Source organism: Aptenodytes patagonicus, chromosome W, assembly GCF_965638725.1.
Source record: "Aptenodytes patagonicus chromosome W, bAptPat1.pri.cur, whole genome shotgun sequence".
Classification (NCBI taxonomy): Eukaryota; Metazoa; Chordata; class Aves; order Sphenisciformes; family Spheniscidae; genus Aptenodytes; species Aptenodytes patagonicus.
Genome location: NC_134981.1, coordinates 15,621,989 through 15,646,781, shown reverse-complemented (window position 1 = coordinate 15,646,781; position 24,793 = coordinate 15,621,989). Strand labels below are relative to the sequence as shown.

Below are 24,793 nucleotides of genomic sequence, written 5' to 3'. Positions count from 1 at the left end.
GGTGGACCCCAGGGGACAATACTGGGTCCAGTCCTGTTCAACATCTTCATTAATGATCTGGATGAGGGGGCAGAGTATACCCTCAGCAAGTTTGCTGATGACACAAAACTGGGAGGAGTGGCGGATACGCCAGAGGGTGGTGCTGCCATCCAGAGGGACCTCGACAGGCTGCAGAAATGGGATGACAGGAACCTCATACATTTCAGTAAGAGGAAGTGCAAAGTCCTGCACCTGGGGAGGAACAACCTCATGCACCAATATATGCTGGGGGCCACCTGGCTGGAAAGCAGCTTTGCAGAAAAGGACCTGGAGGGTCTTGGTGGACACCATGTTGAACATGAGCCAGCAATGTGCCCTTGCCGCAAAGAAGGCTCATGGTATCCTGTGCTGCCTTAGGAGGAGTGTTGCCAGCAGGTCGAGGGAGGTGATCCTTCCCCTCTACTCAGCACTGGTGAGGCCACACCTGGAGTCCTGTGTCCAGTTCTGGGCTCCCCAGTACAAGAGAGATAATGGACGTACTGGAGGGAGTCCAACGAAGGGCTACGAAGGTGATGAAGGGACAGGAGCATTTCTTGTGAGGAAAAGCTAAGAGAGTTGTGATTGTTTAGCCTGGAGAAGAGAAGGCTCAGGGGGGATCTTATCAATGTCTAGAAATACCTGAAGGGAGGGTGCAAAGAAGACGGATCCAGGATCTTTTCAGTGGTTCCTAGTGACAGGACAAGAGGCAATGGGCACAAACTGAAACACAGGAGGTTCCATGTGAATATCAGGAAACACTTTTTTTGCTGTGAGGGTGACTGAGCACTGGAACAGGTTGCCCAGGGAGGCTGTGGAGTCTCCCTTCTTGGAGATATTAAAAAGGTATCTGGACATGGTCCTGGGAAACAGGCTCTAGGTGACCTTGCTTGAGTCAGGGGGTAGGACAAGACCTCTGGAGGTCTCTTCCAACCTCAACCATTCTTTGCTTCTGTGACTCACTAGAGCCTGGACTTTCTGTGTACTATGTAAAGTATGCATGATGTTCACACAGCTTTTATGTTTATTAATGAGCAATTTTACCATATATGCAGTAATGAGAAAAACTTCTTGTCTGTGAAATGTAATTTTAAAATGAGAATATGGTAAACAGCTTTTTATTTAATTATTTATTACATACAGGACTGTCCTGAAACTTCAGTAGGAAATTCTTGTTTCTAGATGCATTGTTTAGTTACTGTCATGGTTTAACCCCAGCTGGCAACTAAGCACCACACAGCCGCTCACTCACTCCCTGCCCCGGTGGGATGGGGGAGAGAATCGGAAGGGTAAAAGTGAGAAAACTCATGGTTTGAGATAAAGACAGTTTAATAGGGAAAGCAAAAGCCGTGCACGCAAGCAAAGCAAAACAAGGAATTCATTCACTACTTCCCATCGGCAGGCAGGTGTTCAGCCATCTGTCGTGGTTTAACCTCAGTCGGCAACTGAGCACCACACAGCCGCTTGCTCACTCCCCCCGCCCCCGGTGGGATGGGGGAGAGAATTGGAAGAGCACAAGTGAGAAAAACTCGTGGGTTGAGATAAAAACAGTTTAATAATTGAAATAAAATGATAATAATAATAATGATATGAAAATAATAATAATACACAAAGCAAGTGATGCACAGTGCAATTGCTCACCACCTGCCGACCGATGCCCAGCCAGTCCCCGAGCAGCGGCCCCCCCGGCCAGCTTTCCCCAGTTTATGTACTGAGCATGACGTCACATGGTATGGAATGTCCCTTTGGCCAGTTTGGCTGTGCCCCCTCCCAGCTTCTTGTGCACCTCCAGCCTCCTCAGTCAGTAGAGCATGGGAAGCTGAAAAGTCCTTGGCTAGTGTAAGCATTACCTAGCAACAACTAAAACATCGGTGCGTTATCATCTTTGTTCTCATCCTAAATCCAAAACACTGTACCAGCTACTAGGAAGGAAATTAACTCTATCCCTGCCGAAACCAGGACAATATCCACCCCTTATTCTATACCATCTGCGTCATGCTCAAGTCTCATATTTTCCAGTACATTTTCATTAATCACCACCCCCTTTTTTTCTATATATATATACACACACACACAGAGATATCATTCCCTTTGTCTGTGGGCCATCCCTCTAAAACGTTCGGTGAGTTCATTTAGTCCATGACTTCGGGCTCCATCTGTCATAATAATCTTCCAGGGCAGGAAAGATGGAGACAGTATGTGGTGTTGGATTGTTTCATGTTGAAGTCAGTTCTGGTACCATCATCACTGTGCTTTGCTTGGTTTCACTGAAGTTATTCTTCATTAGTCTGGGTGATTCTTATTGTAATAACATTAGTATGGCATATAATATTATTAGTATGATTAGTATATCTGTGTATTATTAGTATAACTATTATAACTATAGTTAGTACTTAACATCACAGAATTCAGATCATTGGCTATTCTCACCCAAAATCAAATCCCCTTGAGGCACACATCGGACTTCCCCATCCTTCCGCATTATCCACCAAGTGCACCCAGGTCCTTGAGCAAAAGCAATCCCACGGATGGGTTTGCCTTTGCCCGAGGCAGGAATAACCCAGACTGTCTTCCCCAACATATTTTTTATGTGCACTACAGGGACTTTATTCCCATCTACAGTACGTAAAAGTTCTGACTGGGCAGGGCCAGCTCGATTGGCAGATCCCCTCGTGTTGACTAACCAGGTGGCCTTTGCTAAATGCGTATCCCAATGTTTGAATGTCCCGCCACCCATTGCTCTCAGTATAGTCTTTAACAGTCCATTGTAGCGTTCAATTTTCCCAGAGGCTGGTGCATGACAGGGGATGTGATATACCCACTCAATGGGCTCTTTGGCCCAGGGGTCTATGAGGTTGTTTCGAAATGAGTCCCGTTGTCTGACTCAATTCTTTCTGGAGTGCCATGTCGCCATAGGACTTGCTTTCCAAGGCCCAGGATAGTGTTCCGGGCAGTGGCATGGGGCACGGGATATGTTTCCAGCCATCCGGTGGTTGCCTCCACCATTGTAAGCACATGGCGCTTGCCTTGGCGGGTTTGTGGGAGTGTGATATAATCGATCTGCCAGGCCTCCCCATATTTATATTTCAGCCATCGTCCTCCATACCAAAGAGGCTTTAACCGCTTGGCTTGCTTGATCGCAGCGCATGTTTCGCATTCATGGATAACCTGCGCAATAGTGTCCATGGTCAAGTCCACCCCTCGATCACGAGCCCATCTGTATGTTGCATCTCTTCCTTGGTGGCCTGAGGTGTCATGGGCCCACCGAGCTAGAAATGATTCACCCTTATGTTGCCAGTCCAGATCCACCTGAGCCACTTCAATCTTAGCAGCCTGATCCACCTGCTGGTTGTTTTGATGTTCTTCAGTGGCCCGACTCTTAGGTATGTGAGCATCTACGTGATGGACTTTTACAACCAGGTTCTCCACCCGGGCAGCAATATCTTGCCACAATGCGGCAGCCCAGATGAGTTTGCCTCTGCGCTGCCAGTTGCTCCGCTTCCATTGCTGCAACCACCCCCACAGGGCATTTGCCACCATCCATGAGTCAGTCTAGAGATAGAGCACTGGCCACTTTTCTCGGTCAGCAATGTCTAAAGCCAGCTGGATGGCCTTTACTTCTGCAAATGGGCTCGATTCACCTTCTCCTTCAGCAGTTTCTACAACTTGTCGCATAGGACTCCACACAGCAGCCTTCCACCTCTGATGCTTTCCCACAAGACGACAGGACCCATCAGTGAACAGGGCATATTGCTTCTCATTTTCTGGTAGTTCATTATACATTGGGGCCTCCTCAGCACGCGTTACCTCCTCCTCTGGCGATATTCCAAAATCTTTGCCCTCTGGCCAATCCATGATCACTTCCAGGATTCCTGGGCGACTGGGGTTTCCTATTCGAGCCCGTTGTGTGATCAGTGCGACCCACTTACTCCACATAGCATCAGTTGCATGATGCGTACATGGGACCCTCCCTTTGAACATCCAGCCCAGCACCGGCAGTCGGGGTGCCAGGAGGAGCTGTGCTTCAGTGCCGATCTCTTCCGAAGCAGCTCGAACCCCTTCATATGCTGCCAATATCTCTTTTTCAGTTGGAGTATAGCGGGCCTCGGATCCTCTGTATCCCCGACTCCAAAACCCTAGGGGTCGACCTCGAGTCTCCCCTGGTGCTTTCTGCCAGAGGCTCCAGGTAGGGCCATTCTCCCCGGCTGTGGTGTAGAGCACATTTTTTTTACATCTTGTCCTGCCCGGACTGGCCCCAGGGCTACTGCATGAACTATCTCCTCTTTAATTTGTTCAAAAGCTTGTCGTTGCTCAGGGCCCCATTTGAAACCGTTCTTCTTCTGGGTCACTTGATAGAGAGGGCTTACAATCAGACTGTAATTTGGAATGTGCATTCTCCAAAAACCCACGACGCCTAAGAAAGCTTGTGTTTCCTTTTTGCTAGTTGGTGGAGACATGGCTGTTATTTTGTTGATCACATCCATTGGGATCTGAGGATGTCCATCTTGCCATTTTATTCCTAAAAACTGGATCTCCTGTGCAGGTCCCTTGACCTTACTTTGTTTTATGGCAAAACCGGCCTTCAGCAGGATTTGGACTATTTCCTTCCCTTTTTCAAAAACTTCTCCTGCTGTGTTGCCCCACACAATGATGTCATCAATGTATTGCAGGTGTTCTGGAGCTCCACCCTGCTCCAGTGCAGTCTGGATCAGTCCATGGCAAATGGTGGGGCTGTGTTTCCACCCCTGGGGCAGTCGGTTCCAGGTGTACTGGACGCCCCTCCAAGTGAAAGCAAATTGTGGCCTGCACTCCGCTGCCAAAGGGATTGAGAAAAACGCATTAGCAATATCAATTGTGGCATACCACTTGGCTGCCTTTGACTCCAGTTCGTATTGAAGTTCTAGCATGTCTGGCACAGCAGCACTCAGCGGTGGCGTGACTTCATTTAGGCCACGATAGTCTACTGTTAGTCTCCACTCTCCATTAGACTTCCGCACTGGCCATATGGGACTGTTAAAGGGTGAACGAGTCTTGCTGATCACTCCTTGGCTCTCCAGTCGACGAATCAGCTCATGAATGGGAATCAAGGAGTCTCAGTTGGTGCAATATTGCCGCCGGTGCACCGTGGTGGTAGCGATTGGCACCTGTTGGTCTTCGACCTTCAGCAATCCTACAACAGAGGGGTCCTTCGAGAGACCAGGCAAGGTGGACAGCTGTTTAATTTCTTCCGTCTCCAAGGCAGCTATACCAAAAGCCCTCCGGTACCCTTTTGGGTCCTTGAAATACCCTCTCCTGAGGGAGTCTATGCCAAGGATGCACGGAGCCTCTGGGCCAGTCACAATGGGGTGCTTCTGCCACCCATTCCCAGTTAGACTTACTTCGGCTTCCAATACAGTTAGCTGTTGGGATCCCCCCATCACCCCAGAAATACAGATGGGTTCTGCCCCTTTATAGCTTGATGGCATTAGGGTGCACTGTGCACCGGTGTCTACTAGAGCTTTATACTTCTGTGGGTCTGATGTGCCAGGCCACCGAATCCACACAGTCCAGTAAACCTGGTTGTCCCTTTCCTCCCCCTGGCTGGAGGCAGGGCCCCTCTAAGCCTCATCACAGTACTCGTTTCTCACTTCTTGTACGTACGAGTCAGAAGTCTCTTCATTAACATCAAGAGTAAGATCAGCCCTTCTACTCTGTCTGGGGAACTCCCCGCTGGAAACTGGAGCAGCAATTTTCCTGGAAGAACCCCTTTCTGTGATTGTTTTCCCTTGCAATTCACGTACCCGTGCCCCTAGGGCTGAGGTAGGTTTCCCATCCCACTTCCTCACGTCCTCTCTGTGGTCACGCAGGTAAAACCATAGGGTGCCCCGTGGTGTGTACCCTTTGTATTCTCTCTCTTGAGCAAAAGAACGCTGACTCCTAATAGCTGAGGTATTGGTCCGTACAGGTGGGGAGTAGGACCTATCCTCTCTGAGTTGCTGGATCTCCCGGGACAGTTTTTCCACAGCCGAGATGAGGGAGGAAGAGAGACTTTCCTCATATTGCCGGAGTTGACTAGCCAATTCATCCACTGTTTGTTCCTCTCCATCTTTCCAGGTCATCACTGCCAATGAATTGGCGTATGACGATGGTGCGCTCCTTATAAACTTCCGCCACATGGGTCGTGTGCACTTGACTTCGTCCGGATCTTTGGATAGCTGTTCATTGCTCAGGTCACCATAAATCACCTCCAGCACAGCTAATTCTCTCAGAAACTGGATACCCTTCTCCATGGTGGTCCACTTGCTTGGGCGACACATGACATCTTCCTTGAAGGGATACCTTTCCTTCACGCTTGACAAGAGTTGCCTCCAAAGGCTGAGGACTCGTGTCCCTTTTCCAATCACTTTGTCAATGCCCCCTTCCCTAGAAAGGGATCCCAGCTGCTTGGCTTCCCTACCCTCTAATTCTAGGCTACTGGCTCCATTATCCCAGCATCGGAGCAGCCAGGTGACAATATGCTCACCTGGACGACGGCTGAAATCTTTTCGTATATCTCGCAGCTCACTCAGGGATAGCGATTGGGTGATCACTGCCTCGTTTATGAGTTCTTCCTCTTCTTCCTCCCTGATCAGCGGCCGGCCCTCCTCCTCCCGTTCTCGTGATGGCCCTTCTCCAGGGTACAGTTCTTCCTCCGGTTCCCTTTTGGAAGAAGCTTCTTCCTCCCTTACTAAACGAGCCGGCTTCCACTTCCAAAATTTCTTCTTGTGTACAGGGGCAACTGATACCGGCACAGGCTGGTTCTTTGGTTCAGCCACAGGGCGTGTTGCCCGGGTCGGAGTGGCCGCAGGGCCTGTCATTTTACTGTCAGAGCCAGAGACCTTCTCTTCCCTTTGAGGGTACTGAATGGTGTTGAACAGGGCTCGGTAGGCATGGGCCAGGCCCCAGCACGATGCAATGATCTGCATCTCTCTGGAGATGCCAGGGTGACAGCATACTTTGTCCAAATATTCTGCTAACTTTTCAGGATTCTGCGCTTGCTCAGGGGTGAAGTTCCAAAACACTGGGGGTGCACATTGGCCTAGGTACTTGCCCATCTTGTCCCACACACCCTGCCACTCATAACTATTCAGCCTTGGGGCAGATCTCTGGATGATATTCTTAAATTGCTTACCAGCTTTAGACAAAACCGAAACAGTATTCCCAAGAAGTACCAATGGAAGTATCTTAACTGCCTAAGGATGTTCAAAATACTGAAAAATTACTGTAATGAAGGAGGAAACATCATAGAAGAAGGTAGTAACACTGGCATTCTGTATTTCCTCCGTAAAAAAACTCTCAGAAAAGTCACTGTAATTGCTAGTTGTCTCCACGACATGGTGTCCATGGTACAGTAACGGCTTCATTGCGAAACCTACATACCACGCTAACATCAAGGTCAATGTTCTAAAAACAAACCTCACAAGCGAGACATCACTAATCACTGCAGACCACAGCAAACTGCAAAAACCAACACCAATCTCTAACATGTACAGCAGAAAAAAGAGCACGATGCAGATTACACAAATCAATATCGAGAACAGAGGAACCAACATTGTGACCCTCAACTATTAACAGATATAAGTTCCTTAATACACTCTGGTTAATCTGTTATTATCTCAAACCCTTTGTGCCCCACATTGGGCACCAAAAAGGACCGTTGTGGTTTAACCTCAGTCGGCAACTGAGCACCACACAGCCGCTTGCTCACTCCCCCCGCCCCCGGTGGGATGGGGGAGAGAATTGGAAGAGCACAAGTGAGAAAAACTCGTGGGTTGAGATAAAAACAGTTTAATAATTGAAATAAAATGATAATAATAATAATAATAATAATAATATGATAATAATAATAATACACAAAGCAAGTGATGCACAGTACAATTGCTCACCACCCGCCGACCCATGCCCAGCCAGTCCCCGAGCAGCAGCCCCCCCGGCCAGCTTTCCCCAGTTTATGTACTGAGCATGACGTCACATGGTAGGGAATGTCCCTTTGGCCAGTTTGGCTGTGCCCCCTCCCAGCTTCTTGTGCACCTCCAGCCTTCTCAGTCGGTAGAGCATGGGAAGCTGAAAAGTCCTTGGCTAGTATAAGCATTACCTAGCAACAACTAAAACATGGGTGTGTTATCAACTTTGTTCTCCTCCTAAATCCAAAACACAGCTTTGTACCAGCTACTAGGAAGGAAATTATCTCTATCCCTGCCGAATCCAGGACACCATCTCTGGGAAAGCAGGGCTCCATCATGCGTAACGGTTACTTGGGAAGATAAAACACCATAACTCTGAACATCCCCCACTTCCTCTTTCTTCCCCCAGCTTTATATGCTGAGCATGACGTCATATGGTATGTAATATCCCTTTGGTCAGTTGAGGTCAGCTGTCCCATCAGTGTCCCCTCCCAGCTTCTTGTGCACCCCCAGCCTACTCGCTGGTGGGGTGGTGTGAGAAGCAGAAAAGGCCTTGACTCTGTGTAAGCACTGCTCAGCAATAACAAAAACATCCCTGTATTATGAACACTCTTTCCAGCAGAAATCCAAAACATAGCAGCATACAAGCTACTATGAAGAAAATTAACTCTATCCCAGCCAAAACCAGCACATTCTCCACCCCTTGTTCCATACCATTTACGTCATGCTCAGGTCCCACACTATCCAATACAACATCATATTAACCACCTCCCCCCTTCCCATATAATACACAGATATCATTCCCTTAGTCTATGGACCACCCCTGTAAAATGCCCATAAAATATCCACAAAATGTCCATTGAGTTCATTTGGTTTATGACTCTGGGCTCAATCTGTTATGGTCGTCGCTCAGGACAGGAGAGGTGGTGTGTTGCATGGAGTTTGGGCACCAAAGCCAGCTCAGGTCGGGTCACTGCTGCACTTGCACTGCTTCTTGTAAGGCTTGTCCTCCATTGGTTCAGGTGGTTCCTGCTATAGTAATTCCCATAACACACAACTCAGATCCCGGGTTACAAAAATTTAAAGGTATTTCCATTACAATCTCCACCCCTCCTCCCTTTGGACCAGACCATAGGGTTTAACATTGCAATGAACTCCTCCCCTTGCCCCTGCTCCAGCTTGGACTTATCCACAGACTGCAGTCCCTTAGAGTTGTACCTGCTCCAAGTGGAGCCTTATCTATGAGCCACAGTCTCTCCAGGGGTATACCTGCTGTGGCATAGACTTATCCACAGCCACAGTCGCTTTGAGGTACACCTGTTTCAGCGTGGCCATCTCCATGGGCCACAATGCCTTCAGAGATATACCTGCTCCAGCATGGCCTTACCCACAGCCACAGTCCCTTCAGGAGTGAACCTGCTCCAACGTGGCCTTACCCATGGCTGCAGTCCCTTCAGGGGCGTACCTGCTCTGTCATGGGCTTATCCATGGCCACACGCTTTGAGGTGCTCCAGCATGACCTCATGCACAGCCACTGATGCTTCAAGGTGTACCTGCTGCAGCATGGACTTATCCACAGCCACAGACGCTTAAAGGTGTACCTTCTCCAACGTGGACTTATCCTTGGGCCACAATCCCTTCAGAGGTATACCTGCTGCGGCACAGACATAACCACGGCCACAGACGCTTCAGGGTGTCCTGCTCCCACGTGGACTCATCCACAGGTCACAGTCCCTTCAACTCGAGTTCATACTGGAGTTCCAGCCTGTCCAGTACAGCAGCGATGACCTGGCCATCTGCCAGCCCAGGCACATTGCCATTGCTGTCATCAAAATGTTCCCAGGCACAGCAGAGTAAGATGATAAGCAGTACAGCAAGCAGCAAAAGCAAAAAGCAGCCACTAATGAGCACTAGACATATACAGTAAGGCAAGCAAGCCCCATGGCAAGCACAGGAGCTTGCCAAATAATAGCTAAACAGCAATAACAGCTGTAAATTCGATCTGGCACATTCCAACCAAATCTGTCGTTATCTCAAAGCCTTTGAGCCCCATGTTGCGCACCAAAAAGGACTGTTGTGGTTTAACCTCAGCCGGCAACTAAGCACCACCCAGCCGCTTGCTCACTCCCCCCTGGTGGGATGGGGGAGAGAATCGGAAGAGTAAAAGTGAGAAAACTCATGGATTGAGATAAAGACAGTTTAAGAGGGAAAGCAAAAGCCGCACATGCAAGCAAAGCAAAACAAGGAATTCATTCACTACTTCCCATGGGCAGGCAGGTGTTCAGCCATCTCCAGGAAAGCAGGGCTCCATCACGCGTAACGGTTACTTGGGAAGATAAAACACCATCACTCCGAACATCCCCCCCTTCCTTCTTCTTCCCCCAGCTTTATATACTGAGCATGATGTCATATGGTATGGAATATCCCTTTGGTCAGTTGGGGTCAGCTGTCCCGGCTATGTCCCCTCCCAACTTCTTGTGCACCCCCAGCCTACTTGCTGGTGGGGTCGTGTGAGAAGCAGAAAAGGCCTTGACTCTGTGTAAGCACTGTTCTGCAATAATGAAACCATCCCTGTATTATGAACACTGTTTCCAGCAGAAATCCAAAATATAGCAGCATACTAGCTACTATGAAGAAAATTAACTCTATCCCAGCCGAAACCAGCACACATGCAATTCAAAATGGAATTCTCTTCATACTATTCAACATTGAAACTCTCAACTTAAATCTCCACTGAAAGCAATTTCTGCTTTTAAATTGTTTTGGGTGTACATTGCTTTTACTTTCAGCAAAAAGATGAAAGAACACAGGAGGCCTGTTTAAAAGAACTTCTTAGTGAAGTCAGGAAACAAGTTATCAACACGCAGACTGTTCTTATCATGTCTCTTATCATAATAGAGAGTTTGATGTAAAACATGGTCACATGACTAACATGCAAATGAATAAGAGGTCACCTTTCTTATATGCTTGTTGGAAAGGAAACACATGAAAGGACATTCAGTCAAAACAATGACAATATGCAAATGTTTAGCTTTATGGGCTTTTCTCAACAGTTGTCTTTTTCTCACACACTTTTCAAAATATTTATTTACCTTTTCTAATGATCAGAGAGCCTTGAAATGAAGCTTAATCTTAATTCACCACTCTTAAAATATGAAAATACAGAATCTGGTTAAATAATAACCCCTAAAATTTTTCAGAATATGATTAGAGGGTGAGCTGGTGCCTATGGGATTCTAATGTACATGACAGCTGTATAGTTAAAACTCTGCAGAACAGTTCTGTCTGGAAGGTGTCCAATTTAAACTGAGAAGATAGCTATATTGATATCTAGCTCTTCTGCGGAACTTCACATTGGTAAGCTTCAAATCATTTTGCAAAGAGAGATCATTATTATTGCCATTTTACCATTGGCAAAACAGGTACAGGGAGGTGAATGACTTGTAGAGCAGTGGGAGAGTTAGGAACAACACCGAGTCTGCTGCTCTGTTACTTAGTTGGTCTATATCCCCTTTGCATTAATCTGCTGTGTTGGATGAGTGGTTGCATTGGCTCACTAGAGGAGTATTTTCAGAGCAGGTAGTCTTTACTACAGGCTTTGTGTTCTTTCCTGCTTTCTGATTGTTGTGGTAAGAGATGAGAGAGGTGCAGGTGCAAGCCTGAAAACATGGTTGGGCTGCATGTGAGGTTTCACTACCCTGATTTGATCAACTGCAGAACTTGGCCTATTGAGAGGATTTCTTTTTCTCCTCAGGATAAATCTTCATGTTCTTTTTATGTGTAGTTATGTGAGAAATATAAAATATTCAATAATTTTTATGGATTGAAGATGTTACTGAAGGGGAGTTTATATAGCATGCCTTGCTCAAAATGGCAAAGCTAGATGACCGAAATGCAGGTCATCCTAACAGACTTCTAGGAAAGATTTTAGAGGTTCCATAAGTTACCCTGAGGGCTGTAATTGTCCAGAAAGCCTTCAAAATTACCCCAGATAATATATAGAACTCAAATATGTTATTCTAGTGTCCCGTGTACTTTTAAAGCTAGAAATACATGTTAGTGTTAGCTAGAAATTAGTGTTAGGCTAATCTCAACCTTGCCCTACTGGAGTGTAAAGGTCCCCCAAGGGCAATATTCTTGCTGTTGGTCTCAAACTGACATTAGGGGAATCTTCCATTAAATGAAATTAGGGCTTTCAAAGATCTTTTAAGCTGTTCCAGACGTTTTACCCAGCAGAAAATACTAAATAAATTTTAGGGATGGAGATTTTGAAAGTGATATTTCTAAGTATTTTAATATCTTGGCCCTCTGTCTTAGACATTCTGATCTCTAAGCAGTAGTGATTTGTAGGAGGAAATTTTACATGAGGAAGAGAAAACATTTTCCTGGCAGGTTTACTTTTAAAACCAAAGTGGCAGCTATTTGAAGCTGCCAAAGAATGTGGAATATTAGATTTTAATGTTAGGAAGGTGGTTTTAGATATAGCCGATGCAATCCCAAACTTGTTATAGCACCCTTTATCATGCAGATCGCCAGTTTTTCATGCACCTATTGCTAACACAAATATGACACAACTGGTGCAATGAATAGCACTACAATTTACACTAACTATAGATTTCATCTAGTATATATACATGTGAGTGTATGTGTGTACAGCATATATAAAAATGTATATGTGTTATAATTACAGTTATAGTATATAGATGTATATGTGTTTAGGTGTGCATGAGTGTATACAATATGAAGTATGCCATTATTAACATTTATGAAACAATGGAAAAGCTCTTCTTGTATTTTTTAAATTATACATTTAGGACATTTGCAGAGGGACCTGGACAGGCTGGATCGATGGGCCCAGGCCAACTGTATGAGGTTCAACAAGGACAAGTGCCGGGTCCTGCACTTCGGCCACAACCCCATGCAGCGCTACAGGCTTGGGGAAGAGTGGCTGGAAAGCTGCCCAGCAGAGAAGGACCTGGGGGTGTTGGTCGACAGCCGGCTGAACATGAGCCGGCAGTGTGCCCAGGCGGCCAAGAAGGCTAATGGCATCCTGGCCTGTATCAGAAATAGTGTGGCCAGCAGGAGTAGGGAAGTGATCGTGCCCCTGTACTCGGCACTGGTGAGGCCGCACCTCGAATACTGTGTTCAGTTTTGGGCCCCTCACTACAAGAAGGACGTCGAGGTGCTGGAGTGTGTCCAGAGAAGGGCAACGAGGCTGGTGAGGGGTCTGGAGAACAAGTCTTATGAGGAGCGGCTGAGGGAACTGGGACTGTTCAGCCTGGAGAAAAGGAGGCTGAGGGGAGACCTCATCGCTCTCTACAACTACCTGAAAGGAGGTTGTAGCGAGGTGGGTGTTGGTCTTTTCTCCGAAGTAACAAGCGATAGGACGAGAGGAAATGGCCTCAAGTTGCGGCAGGGGAGGTTTAGATTGGACGTGAGGAAAAATTTCTTTACTGAAAGAGTGGTTAAACATTGGAACAGGCTGCCCAGGGAAGTGGTGGAGTCCCCATCCCTGGAGGTTTTTAAAAGACGTGTGGATGAGGCGCTTAGGGACATGGTTTAGTGGGCATGGTGGTGTTGGGTTGACGGTTGGACTCGATGATCTTGGAGGTCTTTTCCAACCTCAATGATTCTATGATTCTATGATTCTATGATATTAATTGTACATACAGAAAATCTTTGTAAATACTGTGGGAGGAAAATAAGTATTTCATACAATAGCTGATATATTAAAATGTAACATATTAGCCATTTATTGTTTTACCCAAATACCAAATGCAATCAGATTCTATTACAAAGGAAGTACTTGCCAGATTTTTGACTTAGACAAGCAAGAAATCATTCAGTAACAGTAAGTTTGGGATTTTTGCATCTCATGCTTTTAATTGGCCAAAGAATTTTTATACATAGGTTTAAAATTTTGTAAAAGAAAAAAAGTATTGTTTATATGTATTTTAATCTTTAGGCCTTATGTTTCAGGCTGAAAGTGAATTTTTATAACTGTTTTAAGCCCTTAAAATATTCTTCTGTACTGTAACTGATGACACATTCTTAAGGATTATAGCCGACATTCAGCTAATTACACTGAGTAACTGAGCAGATACATTTTATTGGGTCATCAAAATTAAAAACTTACTTTTGATACAGTTTTATATAATGACTACACCAAAATGCATATATGTACCCCTTTGTTTTAGCATATTTAATGTACTTTTCATAGTTACCTCTAGCAAACTTTTTGATTAAATGCTTCCTTTTCTGGTTAATTTCATGTAGTTTAATTATGCTTTTAATGGCTTTAGACAGTCTCTTGAATTCATATAGAACAAGAAATAAACCCTATGAAAACACCAGAGACTAACATTTCTGTTTCTTAGATCTTAACAGCAGGAAGCTTATGAGTGTAACAGCCAGACAGGGTCAAGTTTGCAATACTGTCTTGTCCTTAGCATATGTATTTGTCAGGAAAAGACTGTAATTAATTCTGCTTTTGTGAAAATTTTTTTCATTTTGGTTGCTGTAGCCTGCACTCTCTAAAGACTGTGAATGTGCATAGAGAAAACCAGAATACATTTAAAGCAATTAAACTCAGCAACAAATTTCTCTTCAATTCAGAGTGCTGTGTCATGCACGGTATACAGTAATTTATATATAGCATGACAAAGGTTAAAAATGTATGCTTTTTGTATGTTTTATTCACAAGACAAAAGTTTAATTTCTTAAACTTAAAAATAAGCAGTATATATTTTCAATAAATCTGCTAGCACTGTGAAACAGCTGTTAAAAACAGCTATATAGGGTTACATGAGCAATCTGTGAAGGCAGAACTGATGATTTGAGTATCTGGGAAGAATTTGGTTTAGCTTACATTTAGTGCATTCCTTATTATATTTAAATTTAATAAAGTATTTTAAATGCTGTTATTCTGAGTCTAGAACAAGATTAGATTATTTTATCACCTTTCACTAAGTAATACCACTTTCAGTAACACTAAATTAATAAACTTCAATGAAAAATACCTTTATCCTTAAATAGCAAGATGAAGGCGTACAGTTTGGGTAATTTGGGCAGTTTTTCTAAGTTGCATGTCTTTTATGTTTCATCAAATGCATGCTTCAAGATATTGATTATATTTGACCTTTACTTAATACACATTATTTAGAAGATTACATAGACCAAATAGCATTTTGATTTTCTTTCTTAAAATATTTCACTATTGCATATTAACATTTTCTTTTATTCCAGCTCAGTTTGTAATCTAATAATGGCTAATTGTTATGTGCTAAACATTAGTTACTCTTTTATGCTTTATTAATAGAGGAACATATTAAAGTAGCATTATCTTAAATCTAAGAGTTAATTTTTTCAGAATAGGCTTTTTTGTTTGTTTGTTTTGTTTTCTTTTTTTAAAAAGTTGCTTTTTGGGAAAGTAAGGCTTTTGCCATGTACAGTACTAGTTTGCATGTATTCATTTAAATACTAAAAACTGTAGTACTGCTTGATCCATATCTGACTGCTAGGTTTCAATTGACAGCTGAGGATTTGTGACTGGACCATGAATCAAAACGGCAGGCATTTATACCCCAGTGCCAGTGAGGATACATTGGAAATTACTTGGCAAAGGTAACATTTTAATTATTTCCACCCCTACACCACATCTAAAAAAGTTACATTGAGCTACAGTATCTGTTTTAGCAGGCCTCCAGGAGAATATGTGTCAACATTTGAACAAAACATATCCATGTAACATTTCTTGAATACACATTTAGATTATATTTAATGTAAATTAAAGTTTAGAAAATACCTTAGTTAAGCATCTGGAATGCCATTGTTTGCTTTCAAATGCAAAGGGTTTGTAATTTTAAAGGAATACAGATTTTAGGCTTTAAAAAAGGGAAATGTGATTTGCAGAATTAAAGATCATATAGTTTGGGGTCTAGTGGTTAATATAAAAAAAGAATGTGTGATTAAAGATATAGACAAGTAAAATAATAGACTTCTGATGTGGTGCTGTTTTGGGCAATGAATAATTGTACTATCCATAGAAACATTTCTGACCTTTACTGATATAGATTTAGGTCACTAACATGTACATGAAGGTAAGATAAACTAACTCCTTTCTAAACAAAATTACAAAATAGTTAGGTTTGATATCCACAGAAGAATTTCTTTTAGTGTACAAGAAAAACCTTAACTAGTGGTACAGTAATCAATTACACATTATTACCTCCGCTAATGTATAATTGGTTATGGTAGCAGTAGGAGTGTGTGTATATAAGTAGGTATATAAAGAAAGTATGTATATAAATAAATAAGCATTATTATGAGTTATATCAATCTTTCAGCTCTTTCAAGTGCAGGATTATCCTTAACATAGGAGTTTAGGGGGTTTATACATGTGATATAAAGCCTGCAGGTTGGGGCCCTGTCAAATGAAGCAGTAGCTTTTTGCTCCCTCAAAATAATTTTAAATACTTCAGGTACACATACAACAGTGTAGTCACATTTAAAATATTTTATATATATATGTGAATGTGTATACAGAAAATTTCGCTATACAAAATGCCATACGATGCACTTTGTTGTACTACTGATAGCTAAATGTTTGGGGGTTTGAGTATCAACTTGGAATGGTAATTATAAAAATGGAAAATGAGTGCTGTGTACAAATCCAAAGTTTAAATATCATAAATATTAATGTTTTACAAACCTATTGGTAGTGACTTCCTTATTCAACTGCAAATATTTTCTCTACTTTTTCTCTAATAATAATATCGGAAATCTGGAAGAATTTTGATATCCTGGTGGAAGAGCAAGGTATAGTTGTTTCCCCCATCATAGATAAATTGGTACAATGGAGAATTAGCTAATGGAGTCACCTCAACTCCTCAAGGGCTGTGATTCACATTATAAATCCTCATCATACAGTAATTGGCACAGTGTTCAATTATTACTTGTGTACCATCAAAAATGAATCCAAACTGAGATAATTATTTATTCTCCCCCTACAGAGGGTGTTGTTTTCTCAACATGTTGACAGGTGTTAGTAAAATACCTCACAACTACCTATCTAGAAAAATCCTTGGATGGTGTAAATTAGTCTTACCACTCTTGACCTTTTTAAAGCAAGGCCAGTTTATACCAGTTGAAGCATTGGAACAGTGTTTAGTGTATTCTGTTTTTCAGTACCTCTCATACATGATCCTTGAGTGTCAATTACAAAAAGAAAGGAAGAAAAAAAAATCGATGGTGGATACAAACATGTTCTGTGATCTTCTCACCTTTTGTATGGAAAATTGCTTTGCAGGTAGCCCCCAGGGCGTTGGTCAGGTGTACCAGCTGGTAAACTGTGCCACCTACCGAAAAGCTAAGCTGCACATGTGCTCCCATGGGCATCCTTTGACCATGCCTTGGCCATGCTTGCATGTGCATGGTCTTTATGGAGCGAGTTGGGCACAGCCTCGAAGGACAGAGAAACATACCTGTAGTTCTCCCTAAGTAGAAGTTTGTTTGGTTTTTTCTTATTCTTTGGAATACATCATTCTTCAAACATCTAGGAAGGTGAGGACATAAAACCAGAAATTATATGTATTCAAACTGATGAGCTGCCTTTATAAAAATAAAAAGAAGAATGGATTCCAAAAAAGAATTATTGCTCATTGGCAAAATAATATACCCTAGTTCAAAAGGTTAAATTAAGTTTTTTTCCTACAAAATTGTCTGATAGGCCTGTTCCCTCAAATCCATAGTACTAAATTTGACAGTAACCAGACTGACCTTTTACAATAGGGTCTTGTGATTATTTTAAGTGGTGCATTGATTTTTCAGAAATTTTGTTGAACTCAGGAAGGTTAAAGAATTGGCAATGCCTGAATATGAGCTGTCCTGTCTATACAGGGCACCAAACTGAAAGCTTCCTCATGGTGCATTGTCAACGACCTACACCTTGGGGATTTTGTAAAGGTGAGAGATGATAAAATCCATATACTTGTTATTTTTGCATACTTTGTCTTATTAGTAGCTGCCTGTCATACCTAATGGAAAATGATATATGAATTTTAAAATATATCTGTTGGGGTTTTTTCCAAATAAAACTATTTGTCTGTTGTCATTTATGATCCCAGATACAAGAGAACAATGAGATATATATGCAAAAGAATTGACATTTGCAAAGAGAGAGAGTTGAATAATGCAAAATAAAAATCTTAAATCATTGGTATATCTTTTTCTTCAAAAGTAGAACAGTTGTAATGGGTAATTATGATACAAATTTAGATGAATATTTTATGTGATTGAAGTAAACATACCAATGTCTTTAAAGGAGATATTTATATAAAACATACTCTAAGCATCCCAAAGAATGAGAAAAAACAGGCTTTTGGTAAGATATTTGGAATTAAAATTATTTTGTACCATAACTGTCTAGAGCTGAATTTGTAGTTGTCCATTACGATGTTTACTATCAATCTGTTAAGATTTAAACAATAGTTAAATAGATCTCTCAAAGTAAACTCCCATGCAAAGTGCTTTAAGACTATATTGGTCAATTTTTTGCTGTGCAGATTAAGAAGATAATGCTAGGAAAAAAAACCCTTCTTTCATATCTGCAATTCTGTGAGAATAACTTTGCTTTCCTAGAGTCAGAAAGAAAAAAAAAAGCTGTGCAAATTATTTAGGCTCAAATAGGAAAATACAGTCTCAGACACTGCATAGAAAGTAAGAACGTATGCAACAAGTAAACTTGAGTCACGAGTGAGAGCAAGAAAAGGAGGGAGGGAGGGAGGGGGAGGGGGGGAGAGAGATTTTGATATACACAGGAGCTTGCGGTCTGATTCTGAAGCCATTCATTACTCCATGGATATTAATTCCAATATGACAACTGATAAGGGGCTGTAGGATTAGACTTTTATACCTTGAGTATTTGCAAGATTTTCACAAACTATAAACAAATACTCAGTACTGAAATGTACATTTTAACACAACTATTAAGTATCTTTTTATTCTAAACTCTTGTTATTTATATTGGTTTTTAAAACAATCTTAACATGTTGATTTAAGGGTTAACTATTACTGTAACATTACATTTGCACTACCCAGGCAAATGCACTACGATAATATTTCCTGTTTTCAGGCTGTTATCTTGACACATAAGTACAATACAACAGCTGTCATTCCTGGAGCTCCTGAGGAGACCTTTCTTCTCAGAGTGCTGAATTTCTCAGCTTTAGCTGTAGCAGTGTTCAAGTATACAACTTTTCAAGCAGCAATTTTTTCCCCCAGCACCACTCCGGGGTTATGATAATAGCTCTGATAAGGCAGTCAAATGGGACAATCTACAGTTTGTGAAAGCAGTAGGAGGGGAACTGAAAATTGATAAGAATTACTTTTGTTTACTTTTTGTTTAGAATCTAGCAAACACTATTAAAGTAATACTTTCACCAGCATTGCTTTTTAAAATGTTACACATTTGGGCAACAGACACACCTGTTAGAGCAATGGTTTCCTTCCCCCCAAATTCTGAAATATTTTGGGAAAAAAAGTATCAGTTAAAGCATTTCAAATTAAGAACAAAAAGGCCAAAGTATCCTATTGGTAATTGTATTCATAGCAGAAAAAACCTAATGATTTCTGGTCTTTATCAATTTAAATTGCTATTTCTGATAGCTGCACCCAACTGTGTAATAAAGCTTTGTAGAATGTTGTTTCCTTTCCATCTAGGCAAACATCTTTAGAACACTTCCTAATAAATTAATTGTATTCAAGCCAGACTTGCATGCTGCCATCCCACAGGAAATGGGTCAGCAATCCATTAAAATGCCATTAGATAATCTAATTTGGAACTTAATCTCTAAATTAACCATGCTCCATATTTGAAGTATACTTGAGAGAAAGAAAAGTTTAAGTGGATTGGGGAGCCAAAGTGTGAAGGAGGCTGTTTTTCTGTAGCTGCGGTCACGTTTCAAGCTGTCTGGTAACCAGGAGAAACCAGACATGATGTAATTCCAGATTGAACTTGAATTTCAGGGATTTAGAATGGGGGAACAATGGACCATAGGAATTGATAATGTCCATTTTCCACATTATTTTGTTTGAAGCTTTAAGTTAAATTTTATGGGAGAAGCAGTAAGAACTGCAGTGCGATCAAAATTAGATGATCCAGAGATGTTAATGTAGAGAAAACAACTTCTTCAGTGATATTGTCTGAGCAGCACTGCAGATGCCAGCAGGGTTAGAAAAGTTCCTGCCCTGCAGTAAACTGGTTGCCTGTTCTGAGCAGCTTTGTTCACTTAGGTTAAACAAACTTAATCTTATGTTTCCTGTCAGATGATTTTTGGCAGCACTGTTAGGGAAGGAGGAACAAGTTCCAGGAAATTTCCAAGCGTAAGCCATACCTTTAACCCCTTGGTTACTCTGAAATTCTATTTCTTGATCATCTTAACTCCAATTATTTCTTTTGAAACAATAAAACTACACTTTGGGGGGGGGTGTTTGGTTTTTTTGGGCTGCAATTAGGATTATCTGCATTCAGTCTTGTTATAGTGCAATAAACAAACTTTTGATTGTATTTACAAAAGTGTTAATATATAAAATTTAAGAAATTGCATTTAAAAACTGTAAAATTTGGAAAAAGAAGTATAAATACTGCCATGATTAAGTTTACAAATATGTCCACTGACATTTGTGGAAGAGTGAATCAGAACAGATTTAGAGAACAAGAATAGCTAGTCTGGAAACTGAAACAGTATTTTTTCCTAAACCTTTCCTTTGCATATTCCTACAGTTGTTTTCTTGTTGGTCTACCACAATACTCCTACTTGATAGCTTGTTATTTCTTTATCTGGTTTAATGAGTTTACCTGAAAGTGTAGAATCTGTTTTTCTTATGTGACAGAACTGTCTCTGGTAACCCAAGTCCTCATTCTTCATGGTTTGACTCTATGGCAGTTGGCTCTCCAGTTGGTTACAGCCCTTTGTGTGCATGTGTGTGCTTGCAAGCCTTCCTCCTTTAACCCCTCTCCCCACAACAAGCATGCCCAAGTGGTCCAAAGCACATAATGGATATGCACCATATCTCCAGGCCCTATCTTCACAGTGGATTTTCTTTGGTAGACAAGGGCTGTATTTCCTTTCCCTGACCCTTTTTACTTCTTTGTTACTCTATCCCAAAAAGGGGTCTGTGGGGAGAAGAAACAATATTTTAACAGTAAAATTCCCTTTATCCTCCTCCAGGCATCAGCCTTCTAAATGAGGTTCTGGTGATGAATATTTTATTAGCACCATAATCTTTTCATCAGATCATATTGGACAAATCTTACATGTATAAATGAGTTTAACTGTGAATATTTTAAGATTTGATGTTTGACTATGTTTTTTGAATTAAGACAACAGTAAAAAAACATTGCATTGGGAAAAGTCAATAAGACTATTTTTTTTTAAAAAAGGTTGAAAGCCAGTGGTTCAACAAGCAAAGATTAGCTGTTCTTATAAGTTGGAAATATAGTAAACACTTTATTACTATGGGGTTAAAAAAAAGTACATTTTTCAGGTAGCATTGAAGAATATGCCCATTTAAAAAGAAAAGTTGTTGAATAATATTGTCACTACAGACATTTTAAAGACATCTTAGGGCATCCATACTTCTTATAATTCCTTGTGAAAAAAGTGAGTTCTGCTCCCTTCAGAGTTTGAGCATGATGACGGCAGGCACAGTTGCCAGTGTTTTCACATTTTTACTGTTAGGAATCAAATTGGTAAATTAAGGGGTTTAGAGATGAATAATATTGCACATGAGTAAATGACAAAAGTTATTTCTTAACAATCATAGGATGTATCACCTGAGGAACATATTCACTGGATTTTACAAAATAATTTGATTCCTCTCCTCTGCATTCACACAGTGGCAACTGAAAGGATCACATAAATCTGTCAAAGTAAAATGTAATTATTATTTAAATAGATAAAAGGACCATTTTCCCCCCTTAATAAAAACTTCTAACTCCTGCTGGCATTACCCATCAATGTACATGCTCATGCAGGGAGAGAATACTATGAATGGATCACAGAATCACAGAATCACAGAATGGCTGAGGTTGGAAGGAACCTCTGGAAGTCATCTGGTCCAACCCCCCTGCTCAAGCAGGGCCACTTAGAGCCTGTTGCCCAGGACCGTGTCTAGACAGCTTTTTAATATCTCCAAGAAGGGAGACTCCACAGCCTCCCTGGGCAACCTGTTCCAGTGCTCAGTCACCCTCACAGCAAAAAAAGTGTTTCCTGATGTTCACATGGAACCTCCTGTGTTTCAGTTTGTGCCCATTGCCTCTTGTCCTGTCACTAGGAACCACTGAAAAGATCCTGGATCCGTCTTCTTTGCACCCTCCCTTCAGGTATTTCTAGACATTGATAAGATCCCCCCTGAGCCTTCTCTTCTCCAGGCTAAACAATCACAACTCTCTTAGCTTTTCCTCACGAGAAATGCTCCTGTCCCTTCATCACCTTCGTAGCCCTTCGTTGGACTCCCTCCAGTACGTCCATTATCTCTCTTGTACTGGGGAGCCCAGAACTGGACACAGGACTCCAGGTGTGGCCTCACCAGTGCTGAGTAGAGGGGAAGGATCACCTCCCTCGACCTGCTGGCAACACTCCTCCTAAGGCAGCACAGGATACCATGAGCCTTCTTTGCGGCAAGGGCACATTGCTGGCTCATGTTCAACATGGTGTCCACCAAGACCCTCCAGGTCCTTTTCTGCAAAGCTGCTTTCCAGCCAGGTGGCCCCCAGCATATATTGGTGCATGAGGTTGTTCCTCCCCAGGTGCAGGACTTTGCACTTCCTCTTACTGAAATGTATGAGGTTCCTGTCATCCCATTTCTGCAGCCTGTCGAGGTCCCTCTGGATGGCAGCACCACCCTCTGGCGTATCCGCCACTCCTCCCAGTTTTGTGTCATCAGCAAACTTGCTGAGGGTATACTCTGCCCCCTCATCCAGATCATTAATGAAGATGTTGAACAGGACTGGACCCAGTATTGTCCCCTGGGGTCCACCGCTATTCACTGGCCTCCAAGTAGCCTTTGTTCCACTGATGACCACACTCTGGGCCTGACCATTCAGCCAGTTTTCAACCCACCTTACTGTCTCCTCATCCAGCCCATACATCAACAGCTTCTCTATGAGGATCTTATGGGACAGAGTGTCAAAGGCCTTCCTGAAGTCCAGGTAGACAATATCCACTGCTCTCCCCTCATCTACCAGTTTGGATGCTCAAAGAAGTGGAAGAAAAGAAAACCTGCAGCTTCCAGCCCTTACAAAAATATATCAGAGGTTTCAGATTTCATATGTGATATTATGAACTATATCACTCTAATGTCCAATGTGTATTCACAAATAAGGAGGTATGTTTGTGCAAATATCTAGTGTGGAGAAACATTTGATAGAATAAAATGTGCAGGAAGCATGTGTTTGCACACTGTATGTCCAGATTTGATTTTACTTGTTTGGTAATGATTGCTGATATAATGATGCCCTTTTCCTTAATTAATATGACCAGTTTTTTTCAAAAGCCCATTATTTCTGAGTTGTTACAAGCACATCTAAATAAAAGGCTGTTCATGTCTGCTCTGACTTCTTAGTAGAAGCATCTCAATCCTTCTTTGAAATGTGACATAAGTCCATCTTGTAAATACTTACTAGTAGGTACAGTACTTATTACTAGTTAGTATTTGGTAAAAACATGAAGGTCAATAGGACTTAGACTCCTTAGTGACATAGGTGCTTCTGAAATGGTGGTTTAAGTTTCAAAATCACTGAATTGGCTTTGAAAATATTTCCCTTCTCTGACTTTGGTTAAACAATTTCATGGTACTCATTGCTACCCCTGACAGTAAATGTGGAAAAAAATAATAGCTTTTTCAAACATTCTTTCAAAATTCTATGTTCTATTGGGGACTTGTGCACCTCAGAGGCATATCTTGCAAATTGAGAGAGGGAATACAAAACTGCACAGGAGTTTTTGTGCTTTTGAAATGAACAGTCTAACTTGTATACTCTAATGAACTTATTAGTTCTTAAATTATGTCTGTGGTTCCATATGGTGTCGCATGTACAGTTTAGTTATATCTGCTCCATATACTTGACTCTGGAACTTTTGGGGACTTTCATAAGTAAGCAGACTGGTGTAATACAACAATAACACTGCCTGCAGTTCATATCAACAAAATTACTTTTGTCTTTCAAATGAGTTATGCAATTGCACAGGAAACTATATAGTGCAAATTCAAGTGATGTTCACAAATTTGATATCTTATGTTATCTTAAATAGTGTTATTTATAATGAATATTGATTTAATCCTTAGAAAAATTGTGTTCTTATTTTTGCAACATACTTAATTTGTGTTTCATTTTCTTTCTCTCTGTTTTCCTTTCTCTCATTACCTCTCTCCACCCCCTCTCCCAAAAGTCCTGGTACCTGGGCTAGCTTGGTTCCTTTTCAAGTATCAAATAGGACACCAATTCTGCCAACAAATGTCCCAAATCATGATTTGAACACAATTGGAGAGCCTTTCCTTCAAGCAGAAACAAGCAACTGAGAGGAAAATGAAATAAAAAAAAAATTAAGAAAAGAAGGAAGAAAGGATGAAAAACAAAACTGAAGAAAGAAGAAAAATAGACCAGCAACTGCAGCACTTAAAATCATTAATTCCCTTACGGTTGAAACTGTAATGACATACAAAGAGTCAATGGTATTTCACTAATGGGTAGGAAGCAGCCCCTGCGAAGTAGCCTTTGTTATATGAAGTCCACTGGGAAATACATGTTCTGTCTCTGACAATATATTTTAACTGACTTACTAGATGCCTTAATA

The 24,793-nt window shown here is 41.8% G+C and overlaps 1 protein-coding gene across 5 annotated transcripts in view; it reads left to right on the top strand.

Moving 5' to 3' along the window:
- Positions 1–24,593, top strand: part of LOC143172053 (nuclear factor 1 B-type-like) — a 195,745-nt gene extending 171,152 nt beyond the window's left edge. For 4 of the 5 annotated variants that reach the window (XM_076361280.1, XM_076361279.1, XM_076361277.1 and 1 more), the window contains 2 exons: positions 15,472–15,560; positions 24,389–24,593. In XM_076361280.1, the coding sequence (XP_076217395.1) occupies positions 15,472–15,560; positions 24,389–24,518 (219 nt within the window). In that variant the 3' untranslated portion in view covers positions 24,519–24,593. The remainder of the gene's footprint in view (positions 1–15,471; positions 15,561–24,388) is intronic. The other variant, XR_012997283.1, reaches the window with a different exon arrangement.
- The last annotated feature ends 200 nt before the right edge of the window (positions 24,594–24,793 follow it).